The following is a 12,448-nucleotide window of genomic DNA, read 5'->3' on the forward strand; positions in this document are numbered from 1 at the left end:
TGCTAATGCTAAAAGCATTGGCAGTGGAATCAGTTGCATAGGCTGCAGTTGACATTCTCCTTGGAGGTCTTCAAAAAGAGATCTGTGGGGATGAAGCCAGAATACACAGGTGACAAAGGGAGCAGTCCTCTGAAAGGAGGAGTTTTCCTTCCTTTTTCAATCTGGGAGAGAGCATGTGGCAGGAAGTACAGGAGCCTGAAGGGAAATCAGCAGTTAAAGTGCCAAAATTCTCCCTTAAATGCAGAGTAGTGTATATTGTATTCCTCACAAAAATACAGCAGAGGGCTAAAAAGACTACCTGAGTGCCATGTCAGACCCATGCTGGTTATCTGTCCTGATTGGCAACAGCTGTTTGGTCCTCTGTAGAGGACTTCCCCATTCTGCTATCTGGAATGTATAAAGTGACATCCCTCTAATAACTTATGTGAGGAGGAAACTTCCCTTTGGAAAAGATGAAAAAAGAAAATACTGGCATCTAAGGATGTGTTTAAGTTACTGTGTGCAGGATCCTGCCTTAGAACAGCATGGACCACCTTTCCCTGTCAGAGATTTTGTGGCAAAAAGAAAAAGTTGAGTTTCAAAATGGCTGCCATGTCAGCTTGAGGATGACCACCAAGAAGCAATCCTTTGTTGCTGTTCTGCTTGTATTGACTTGCCCCACAAACAGCTCTCTTTCCATGGGTGGCCTGAGGGAGGTGAGCGGTAAGCAGAAAAAACTCACAGCAACCCAAAAACAAGGAAAAACAAACCTTTATCAGCTTAGCTGCAACAAACCATTGCACAGAGTGGCAGATGATAGTAGCCCCCTGCCTGCTTTGAGTCCAGTGGCAGATGAGAAGCAAGCATAGAGCATCAGAACACTGAGCCAAACAGCGTGCGTGGTCTGGGCAGCAGTCCTGGTATCCGTAGACAGCAGTTGTGCAGCAGACATATATACAATACATTTTTGCCTGCACGGACGCCTGAAAACCAGGCTGGAGCAGCCACATTTTATCCATACTTGAGAGGAAGAAAGTAAGCACAGGTTTGGGGGTGGTTTCTCTCTCCAAAACACTGCAAGTGGGAAACCTAGGCAGTCTTCAGTAATTCCTCCAACCAGCTGTCTAAACCCCTGCCATTTCCCCCTCTCTGGAAGCTATCTGGTCTCCTTATTGTGCTATGAAGGTGAATATGATCAGGTTCCAGGAGGCAAGCAACAGGGAAATAGGACAGCTGATAGCAGAACCAGCGTGGCACATTGTTACGCTAGAACTGAGGAGACTTCCGTTCAAAACTACTCAACCATGAAGCTCACTTGGTCACTTTAGGCCAGTCATTCGTGCACATTCACAGACACCTCACAGGCTTGTGAGGATAAAAATGGAGGCAGGATGCACCACATTGAGCTCCTTCAGGGATAAATAATGTCCTGTTCCAACATTTAAGTAGTTGTTCCAACTACTTAAATAGCTTAACAGCTCTGCTCAAATGAAAATTCTTTGGCTGCACAGAAGTGCAACTCATATGAGTTCTCTGGCAAAACCACACTTTTTAAGATAACATGCCAGTAGTGTGTGAGGTGGCAGGTGGGAATTGTTGTGCTCTAATTTATGTAAATAGCAGAGTGAATGCTCAGCCACTAGCAGAGATTCTCATCTGCAAACAAGGGTGACAGAGGAAGGAAGTGGTTAGAAAGGCACATAAGGGCAGGGAGGCTATCCTGGAATGCCCAAGCTGTACTATAGAAGAATTGGGAGCTGGGGCCTGTGCCGCTTTAGGATATTAACCCCTGAGTAATGTGTTAACCTGGTAGATGGCAGTATAAAGCCTTCTTTAAAAAAGCCATCTCTCTACATGTTACTAAGTACCTAGGGACGCTCAAGTGCAGGATTGTATGTGTAGTCCTCAATTCACATGCAGGCTGTTCTTGCTTGGTGCACATGAATGCCACTTTCACAGGAGCTCCCTTTGAGTGATTGCATCTGCAAGTGATTCCGGAGGGCAAAGCACCAGTTCATCTCTGTTTTCCCTGCCAGAACAAGCACTATAGGTTCCTTTGACTGGCCAATTTGCATTACTTTAAGGTGTGAGAAAGTGTCAAGATCTGCATTTCAATGAATTGAAGTGGGAGGTGGGGGAAACTGGGATACTTTTAGCAGTTGAGGAGGAACTGATATTGAACATGCACACAGAGCAAATTGAAGTGTGACTGTGCGAGCAAGTACATGGAAAGTTGGAGGGGGGACATGTGAAATGAGTTTCATGTGATCATCCCTAGGAACTTAGTAACATGTAGAGAGACTCTCAGTAACTCCCACAAAGAATAAATCAATTTTTAAAAAGGAACGGCTTCTCCGACCCTTCCCATCCTCAAAATGAGGAAGCCCAGTGCCTCTCTGTATGCTGTGCTGCTTTGGCACTGCCTCCTGCCTGTTGGCCTTCCACTGGCTGTCGTTAAATAATAGTCCCAGCAATGCAGCATAATGTGCTTCATGCAGAGACATGGGGGCAGGCTTCTCCAAAGGAAGGCAATTCTTGCATACCCTAACAGTAAATCTTTTGGAGGCTATAAAGCATATTTCAGAATTTAACTCAGTTTTAAGTTCAGGGGGGGAAAAGTGTGCCTCAGTTATGTGACGTCTGGAGCCCACCAGTTTCGAACTGCTGAGGAGGAGGAAGCTGTTTGAGGCTGGTGAAAAATGACTTCAAGCACTGTGCTGTAAGGAGGCAGTGAGGGGGGAAAGGCTATCTACAGTCAGGAAGGTTTGTTTGCCAGTGTGGTATAGTGGTGAGAGTATCAGGCTAGGGTCAAGGAGACCCAGGTTCGAATTCCCCCTGCCAGAGATGTTTTCTGGATGATCTTAGGTCAGTCACACTCTCAGCCTAACCTGTTTCAGAGCTGTGAGGATAAACATGGAGGAGCAAAAACCAATGTAAGTTGCTTTGGATCTCCATTGGGGAGAAAAGCGGGGGGTATAAATTAAGTAAATACAAAATAATGTGAGGGGAGTCAACATCTGGCCATACCAATTTGGCGTTCTTGCTTACTGCCACACTTACTGCTACTTCCCTCTTATGTTTCTGGGTCACAAGGGAGAACTGGGGAATATGCAACTTACATTTTGAGAAGGGAAGAAAATCTGAACAGAGCTGGGGTGCCCTTAGGATGTGGCTCTGAAACTAGGGCTGCACCTTGGGTGCAGAATGAGGCCAAGGTATTTTGGTGCTTCAGGCAGAAGAGCCAAAGGTACAGTCCTTCCACAGGATTTAAGATCTAATCTACCAGGAAGTTCTTCTCCCCCTTTTAAATGACCAGGAACTGAGAGCCAGTTTGGTGCAGTGGTTAAGAGCACGGGACTCTAATATGGAAAGCCGGGTTTGATTCCCCACGCCTCCACTTGAAGCCAGCTGGGTGACCTTGGGCTAATCACAGCTCTCTGAAGCTCTCTCAGCCTCACCCACCTCACAGGGTGTTTTGTTGTGGGAATAATAATAACATATTTTGTAAACCTCTCTGAGTGGGCGTTAAGTTGTCCTGAAGGGTGGTATATAAGTTGAGTATTATTATTATTATTATCTGCCATGCTGCCTTCCAGCCTCTCTAGAGCCCCCAAATAGTGGGTCATGGTGGAATGGTGCTCTTGGAGAAGCTGCTTTCTTTAACATGATGTTAAAATGTGCACTGGATGCACTGTACACTCAAATTCATTTTAACAACAGCCAAACACTACCCAAAGAGCACAAAGGAGAGCAACCCAAAGTCTGGAAACAGCCAGTTTCTTGTGCTATCCAGAACTGCCATTTCGGCCGACCAAAAACGCTGACTGTGGTGGAGAGAAAAAGATTTTTCTCAGCTCAGAGAAGCTTCTTACCTAGTCACACTTTTGGTGCCAGCATCTCAACCCTCTCCTGGACAAAGCCCCCTTTGCCTGCCTTGGCATGAAATAGCAAGCAGGTGTCTGCCTGCAACCACAATCCAGACCACAGCCACAGGACCCAAATGGGTCACTTTCCTCCACTGTTGACCAAATATGGTATAGGAATGAAAAGTTGTTGTTCTAACTCCACATTAGAGCAGGATCCCAGATACAGGTAACATGAACAAAGTAGGTAACAGAGAAGAATGATGAAGAAATGTTCTCTTGCCAAATGTGGTCACAGAAGGGGAGAAACCTACCACTGATGAAGGCCCAACTTCAAGCTCGATAACAGGAGAGAATGAACAATTGACTTGCAAGGAGAAAGGCGCACACGCAAGAAACTCTCTGCTCCCCAGACAGTAACTGGCCACTCCCAAAGGCTTCCTGGCTGGGTTGGATGAGGGCTGTGTTCTCCACAGAGCAGTGGCCTGGGCTGGGTGGGAACAGGGGAGAGTCTCCTCTTGTTGGACTTCCCTCATCATCTCTTTGCTTCTTCCTCTTCTACTGTTTCATCCAACCCCTGAGATGGCTGTGTGCTGGGTTGAACTGTCTGGACTGTCTCTTCTAGGCTGCTGCTGGGGAAGACCACGTAGCGAGCACTGATGGCATGCCCCTGGGCCTCCCGCAGGTTCTCTTTGCTGTGCCAGATGCCATACCCAAAGTAGACCAGCAAGCCTAATGCAAAGAGGAACAGTGAGAGTAAAAGCAGAACCAAACATGTCACCAAAGGCCAAAACCACTTTGTTCAGAGCCCTAGCTAGGTAATTTATAGTGAGGGGCATCTTACGTTCATATGAAACAGACAATCCCCTGTAACTCCAAAATTATTATACTTACAAATTATTAATTTGAATTTATTTGGAGTTTAAGTGTCCAGTGTCCAAGTGTTCCTTGGGGTTAGGGTTGGCTGCCAACTCTGGTGAGGTAAATTCCTGGCACTTTGGGGGGTGGTACGAGGAAGGAGTTTGAGGAAGGGCGAGAGCTCCACATATAATAACATGTCCTGGGATGTCACGGTCAAAGGTAAGCTCCTACATCTCCCTGTGAGAGCACTTCCTGCCAGCAAAAATCAACTTTTAAACATGTTTATCATCTCATATCACTTCCCCTTCTTTCCCCCCACCTTGCATCACCTCACCTGTAGGCTTTTGTTTGTACATGTTTTATATGTCATACTAACCCTTTGGGCCTAAATATGTGTGCGGGTATAACTAACTGCTGTCCTGACCTGGATAGCCCAGGTGAGCTTGATCTTGTCAGATCTCAGAAGCTAAGCAGGGTTAGTAATTGGATGGGAGACCTCAAATGAAGACCAGAGTTGCAGAGGCAGGCAATGGCAAACCACCTCTGTTATTCTCTTGCCATGAAAACCTCAGCAGGGGTCACCATAAGTCAGCTATGACTTGAAGGCACTCACTACCACATAAATGACTGCTATCCAGTTTTGTTCCATTCAACCTAAAAAAACAAAACCCTCCCTAAACCCTCTTTTAGTTTTTCCTCAGTTTAAAGAGAAAAATCCATCTGAGAGCTGTCCCATCCCTCTTCCAATTTCTAACCAGACTTTTCCTTTAATGTATATACAAGTAACAATCTAGTCCCTATGGTTACCCTAGGAACCCTAAAGCATCCACTCTTTGTAGCCACTCTAGGATTTATGTTTCTCCTAGACTCTACCATAGAGCCCATTCTCTGAATTTGATATTTTCTCCAGTGGAACTGATCTTGGCAATCTGGATATCAGCTGTATTTCTAGGCAAACTCCAGACCCCGCCTTCAGATTGATAATCCCTATTTTGGGGCTCAAGATTCTAGGGTGGCCACTGATGAATATTCTACTTGCAAAGAGGGATTATTTCTATCCAGTGGAGCTTTAACTGACGGAATCATGTCTGCACTTCGCAAATGTGTAATCACAACCTCAATAGTGGCAATAATAACATTTCAGCTGTCTCTATGGTCAGTTATAGAGAGAGGCATCTAAACAGCTGCAGTAGAGACAATAATGCTGAATTGGAAATGTATCATTCTGAAAAACCTGGACCAGGGTTTCTGTTAGGGAGAGGAAAGAGGGAAGATGGCAGGGCCAGAAAGGTACATGCGAATACAGCACAACTTATTCAAAATGGAAAATGCTGTGAACTTTTCTCAGGAGCTTCATTGAATATTTGGCTAGTAATTTCTTACATTTTTAACATTAACATTTCAGTAGGAATGTAGAATTAAGAGAATACCAAAAGACAAATGAAAAGACCCATAAAATATAAAATCCTGACACGGTGCTCCTGTCATCTGCCGATGGAAAAGAGATTTACCTGTAGCCCTGCAATGAGCTCTCTTCTAATGCAAGTCATGTCCCAAAATTCTTCTCCCAAGAGATGCTGAAGAAAATAAGCCTGCAGCAGTGTTCAAAGTTGGGCTAGGAAAGGCAGGGTGGTGGAGAGAGGGCAATTGGCCAGGGTTTGTGGTACAAAAATGCGCGATGCCAGAGTTCCACTGCTTGCAAGATACATTCCTCATTCAGGAATCTCATCTAATACCAAGTACAGACGTAGTTGCGGTTATGTCCCGTGCCCGTGCTCAGAAGCTCATATTCCTGCACCCCAAAACCCAAAGCCGTGTAATACCATACATTAGGACCAACCAAATGACACAAAACAGTGAGCAAGAATTTGAGTTGACTAGAACTTTTCATGAGGCTGAACTTAAAAGCTTCAATTTTTGGATCTTGCTTTGAACCACACTGATCACCTGCAACCTTTTTCAGGAGAATATTCCTTCATAGAAGCAAGCTGCAGCAAAATGACTTTCAAGCAATGATAAACAAACAAATCCAATCCCAGCTTACTCCTGGGGCCGTTTCTTAACTGCAAATAGGGAAGGCTCCCCCTCAAAAGTCGAGCTGTCAGCCAGATTGCCTGCCCAGTACTCTCATTTGTCATTGCTGATGTTAAGGAGAAGAAAAATACAAAAAAGGAAAAAAGGAAAGGAACAACAGAGAAATGGTATTGCAACAGACAGACAAGAATGAGTTTGGTCAATATAGGGTAAACTGTCTAGTGGCACACCTGCCTTTCAGCTTCCCTTCCTTGTCTTTTGCAAGAGAATTGCTGAAAGGCTGGTTGCACATTTCCTCTGATATAACCAGGAAGAGGACTGGATATGTTTTTTTAAAAATGAAAGCTGGACATTCACAGAAGGAGCTTAGTTTATTTCTGAGGGAGCTTTCCTCCTACATGCATGCCTTTCTGGCTGAGCAATGTGGCAAAGGACATCCCACACAATAGGATTCCCTTAGCTAGACAGAAGCAGGAACAGCAGCACAGCAGCTCTAACTGAAGACAAAAGTAAGCCACCTAGCCGACTTCAGGAAGTGTTTGTTAACCATCTACTCAGGTCCCAGGCAGATAGACCCAATCAGCATATGAAAAAGCATTTTGTCCTCAGTGATTATAAAGGAGCACCCTCCACCCCCAGCCTGGGTTCCAGAAATAAAGGACAACCTCTGCAGGCTGTCAGCTTAAAAGGGCTCCAGACAAAATACTCTGCTTCACCATACAAGAGGAAAATGCTCAGTGAGCCATATGTGCTAAGAAAGATATTCAGCTCAGCAGACAACATCCAAGGGCTAACAAACTAGAACACTGGGAGTCATAAACAACCCATATAACACACTGATATGGAAAAAAACCCTTTAATTCCAGCTGGAGGAGACCATGCCTTTCCCTGGCCACCTGGTCAAACCACCGGGCATGCCAGTGACACAAGATCCCCCCAACCCCAAGTGCTGGTAAAAATTTGCAAGTAAATCCGAAAGAGGCTTCCACTTGCTTTTAATTGAATTCAGACAAGAGGGGCTGAGTCCTGGTTTTGTTTGGGCTGCCCTGCTTGTTCCAGCAACTCCAGAAGGGTGGGGATGATGGCATCACTGGGTAGCAGCTCATTAGTGAGGGACGGTGGTGGGAGGAAACTTTTCTACTGGGGTCCTCAAGAGGCAAGCTGGGAGCAGTATGGGAGACATCTATGCCTCCTCGGGCCAGTCTCCCATACTGCTCCCAGCTTGCCTCTTGAGGACCCCAGTAGAAAAGTTTCCTCCCACCACCGTCCCTCACTAATGAGCTGCTACCCAGTGATGGGGAATCGCCACAGGTAATTTTTCATGGGCTTTGTGGAGCACTCCCTAGTTCTGTCTCATTTTCAAACCACTCCCAAACTTACCTGCAATCAGCCAGACAGAGAAGCGCAGCCAAGTCATGTAGTTGAGTTTCAGCATGAGGTAGATGTTGAGAAGGATGCTCAGGGCCGGGGTCAATGGTACCAGGGGTAGCTAAAGAGGAAGAGAGGAGACCCAGGGTGAGATGGGCAAGCTAGACCACTTCGGGCTGAAAGAAGGTGGAAGTCCCTGGTTGTTGTTCTAAGTCTCTTCTTTAGAAATGCAACATGACTATTTCCCAAGGAGAATGGCTTTTGATATCTGAGGGCTACTCCCTACTGGAATAGGGACATGGTTCATTTGCTGAAGAAAACAGTTCGTAACAAACAAAGAGGGTCTTGAGTAGAATTAAAAAGGAAAGATTACAAGACCGTCTAATGAAATCACCACTTCAAAAGTATTTTATCGTATCAATTGCCATTCAATTAATTGCAGTTTCTATTTAAATACATATATTATTTTATACAGTCCTCTTCTCATAGACCCATAAAGTGCTGGTGCAATGCAAAGATGGAAACAATGTCCACAACCAATACTATTCAGTACAACTCCACAATATACAGTTTGTTGGTCATATGGTTGCAGATTCAAGATAGGTCAAGTAGCATGCAGATGAAAACAACCATCTGACGGGATGACTGGTTGGGGTCCCGTTTCCAGAGCCTTTTTCAAAGATGGAAGATAATCTGGCGTGATTTTCAATATTTATAGACTTCCATTCAGTTCACCAATAACATGATGCCGGGTGCTGCTCCAAGAGAAGGCTGATTTGAAGTGGTGATTTCGTTAGACGGTCTTGTAATTTTTCCTTGAAGAAAACAGTTCAGCAGCTGGAAAGCAACCAATGAAGAAGACCAAAGTCTGTGCTTTTGAAGCTGCAAGGAGTGGGGCTTTCTCTTGGGGATGTCGTTCCTTTCTGGGGAATCGATGCTGCTTTGCAGACTGCACCATGAGCATCCCACCTTTGCTTTCCTACTAATGAACCCAGGGAATGGGAGCCCTGCAAAATCTTGAGGGTCAGATATCTTGCAAATCCCTTATCAGGCTTTGGTCCCAGTTACCTGGAACGTCTGGCTGGACTTTTGCTGCTCGTGAACCGCAATGAGGACCAGGCTGAAGACAAAGGCCAAGCTGAACAGGACGATCAGCAAGGTGTAGCTCCAGGTAGGCAGGTGGAGTTGGTTCTTCCCAAACACCAGGATGGAGCATAAGCAGAGGGATGACACCATGAGGATGATAACAGCCACGGTGACCACTTCTCCAGGGTAGAAATCACTGAGGAAGTCCAAGTAGGGGTCAAAGACAGCCTTGAGCTGCCCTGGTTCCCGCTGGCTTTTTGCTTTTTCCTTGCCTACCAAGTTCAGTTTGTCAGAGAAAGATTCATACTCTTTTGGTTCACTGGCACCAATGGTCTCTGCAGATGTCGGTGGGACAATTTCATTCTCGGAAGGTGGGTTGGGAGCCTGGGACTTCACCCGCTGGAAGCGCAGAACAATGACACTGGCTGCCACAAAGGTGTAGGCCAAGAGGGTGCCAATGGACAGGAACTGAACGAGGGCTTCCAAGTCAAAGATGAGGGCCAGCACAGACATGAGAATGCCGAACACCACAATGGCCACCACAGGGACCTGCGTGCGGGGGTGTACGCGTGAGAACACCTGGAAAAAGAGCCCGTCCTCAGCCATGGCATAGACAATCCGGGGCAGAGAGAAGAGGTTGCTGAGGAGAACTGTGTTCATTGCTGGAAAGAAACAGTACAGGCACATGTTCAGAAGGACCACCCACTCACCCTTCTCTCTTCAGAGCTGCCTGGAATGAAGAGGGACAAACCCTGTGTCATTGTGGCAGAACATAAGAGCTGTTTGCTGGTTCAGAACACAAAGAGAAGTCCCACACTCTCTCTCACACACAAATGCCCCCTCGACAGCTTGGCTCTATTCAGTCTTGGGGCTGAGCACCCATCGGTTGACAAGGCAACAGCAGGGTCAATGGCTTTTGCAATGTGTAAACAAAAAGGGTGATAGCCTTTATTTTCCTGCTCTACATTGAATGAGGAAGAGAGGGGAAACAGCCAACAGCTGACAGGGTGGCAATAAGGGAGGGAGATTCAGGCCTCAGGTGGCAGCGCAGGTGAGGAGAGGCTAAATTAGATTTAGGAAAGCCCAAACTCTGGGCCTCGACCCATACTCACCACAAATGGACCCAGCAGCCACAATGAAGCCAGCCCAAGAGTAACCCCTTCGGTAAAAGGCATCAGCTAGGGCAGAGTCAGGGTCCAAGGTGTGCCAAGGCACCATCAGTGTCAACACCATGGAGACCAGGACGTAAGCCCCTGTGGCGAGGGCCAATGAGATGGCAATCGCTCTGGGAACAGCTTTCTGAGGGTTCCTGGCCTCCTCACTAGATGCAGCTATGACATCAAAGCCCACAAAGGCATAAAAGCATGTGGCTGTCCCAGCCATGATGCCCGAGATGCCAAAGGGGGCAAATCCTCCTTCGGCTGCCCCCCAGTTTTGGGGCCTAGCCAGGATGAATCCCATCACGAGGATGAAGAGGATAACTCCCATGCTGATAGCAGAGAAGACATGATTGAGCCAGGATGAGACTCGCGCTCCAAAGGAGATGAAGGCTGTTGCTAAGAGCAGAATGCCTGATGCCAAGAAGTCTGGGTAGTGTGCCAGGAATGGGATATTCCAGGTGCCAACATGGGTCTCGGTGAAGGTCTTGATTTTGTGATCAAATATGGAGTCCAGGTAGCCACTCCATGCTCTAGCAACTGCTGCCCCGCCTATCATGTACTCGAGAATGACATTCCAGCCAATGAGGAAGGCCCAAATCTCACCCACAGAGATGTATGTGAACATGTATGCAGAGCCCGTCTTGGGCACACGAGCGCCAAACTCAGCGTAGCAGAGCGCAGCCAGCAGTGAGGCAAAGCTAGCAATGAGAAAGGAGATCACGATGGCAGGTCCCGCAGTATCCTTGGCGACGGTGCCAGTGAGCACATACAAACCAGAGCCCACCATACCCCCGATGCCTAAAAGTGTCAAGTCAACAGTGGTCAGGCATCGGTTGAAGGTAGTCTCCATCATGTCATCCTCCAGAGTCTTCACTCGGTTAAGCTTCTGACAGAAGCGGGTCAGGTCCGCTGAGCGAGGCAGCCGGCTCACCATCTTGGAAGGGAAAGGGGGAGGGCCTGTCCTTCAGCACAAACAGTAGGAGGGCAGAACACTCGCTCCTGAGTCATCTACTTGAAATCTAACAAGGAAGAGAACAGTCGTATAAATGGCCGACCAGTACTGATCCAGTTATACCAGCACCTAAACAGTGGCTTGGAGCAAAAATACTGGTTGGGGCACCAATGAAGCAGCTGTAAAATGGAGAGAAGCGACCCTCAGCCTCCACCAAGCAACGGCACTGGGAGATTTTACCTGCACTGGAGGGAAGTGAACAAAGTGTACTGTGCTAAAGGTGCCTGTAGAACAGGTTTAGCTAAAAAGGCCCACTGGTAGGATAGGCCTCCTTTACTTTATGGAAAGTTTTTGTAAGCATGTGGTCAGGCAGGTGGAGAGGCATTTTGGCTCACTTAAGATTCACTTTCATCAGGGTCTCAGCCCTAGAACCTGTTCTGATATCAAGGGTCTCTCTGGACATCTGCACAATCAAAATAAAGAAGGGAATACCTCTGCGTATACATCCAGCGTGTCACCGGTCACTCAATGTATTTATATGCTGATCTTCAACTCAAAGTGGTTTACATACTTTTAAAAAGGCCAAACAATTAGAATAAGAAAAGTTGGAAGGGGGGCAGGTCCTGAACTGGAGCTGGGTTCTGGCCCAAAAGGGTGTGTGTGTGCCTGCTGTTGCCTCCGCTCTCTCTCCGCTACATGCACATCTGTGATGAAGGAGGATTCCCGAGTCTCTTAGTGAGGCTACCCAAGATGTTCAGAAGGAGCTGCACCACTCATATCAGAGGAATCCCCTCTCCCCATCAGTTCCGTAACTGCTAGCATCTTGCTCTCCTCCTTAAAGACCCACTTCCAGGATCTCAAGTCCTTTGAAAACTGGCAGAGGTCGGCAACTTTTTACAATTAAAGACTCAAATCAGAAAAATTCAGAGCTAGTGATCAACAGAAAGCTAGCATAAGGAAGCCTTGCTGGAAACATACAGCTCTAACATAACTGGTGGCTGTGAGTTCTTTATTAGGAAGGTGGCACATGCAAGGTCTCCCAATGAATAATAAATATATATACAGGAACACCCTGTATGATTGTTTTTTGAGCCCTGGCATAAATCTGGGCATGGCTTGCTCTTGGATTACTGGCAACTCTTCAC

General features: G+C 46.7%; 1 protein-coding gene across 1 annotated transcript; it reads right to left on the minus strand.

Annotated features, from left to right (window-relative positions):
* Positions 1 to 772: 772 nt before the first annotated feature.
* Positions 773 to 11,285, minus strand: SLC7A4 (solute carrier family 7 member 4). Its single transcript, XM_054995782.1, has 4 exons — positions 10,304 to 11,285; positions 9,174 to 9,853; positions 8,118 to 8,226; positions 773 to 4,574 (listed from the first exon to the last, which is right to left on the minus strand). Exons 1-4 carry the CDS (start codon positions 11,283 to 11,285, stop codon positions 4,378 to 4,380), a joined length of 1,968 nt encoding a protein of 655 aa, XP_054851757.1. The 3' UTR covers positions 773 to 4,377.
* Positions 11,286 to 12,448: the final 1,163 nt, after the last annotated feature.

This window comes from Eublepharis macularius, chromosome 13 (genome assembly GCF_028583425.1).
Source record: "Eublepharis macularius isolate TG4126 chromosome 13, MPM_Emac_v1.0, whole genome shotgun sequence".
In the NCBI taxonomy this organism is placed as follows: Eukaryota; Metazoa; Chordata; class Lepidosauria; order Squamata; family Eublepharidae; genus Eublepharis; species Eublepharis macularius.

Bases quoted from the DNA above. Each gene is read 5' to 3' on its own strand.
- SLC7A4 (XM_054995782.1), bottom strand. From the start codon at position 11,285: ATGGTGAGCCGGCTGCCTCGCTCAGCGGACCTGACCCGCTTCTGTCAG. The intron at 9,854-10,303 runs GTGAGTATGGGT...GTTTCTTTCCAG, and splicing joins GGCTGCTGGGTCCATTTGTG to CAATGAACACAGTTCTCCTC. The intron at 8,227-9,173 runs GTAACTGGGACC...CTTCCTCTTTAG, and splicing joins AGTCCAGCCAGACGTTCCAG to CTACCCCTGGTACCATTGAC.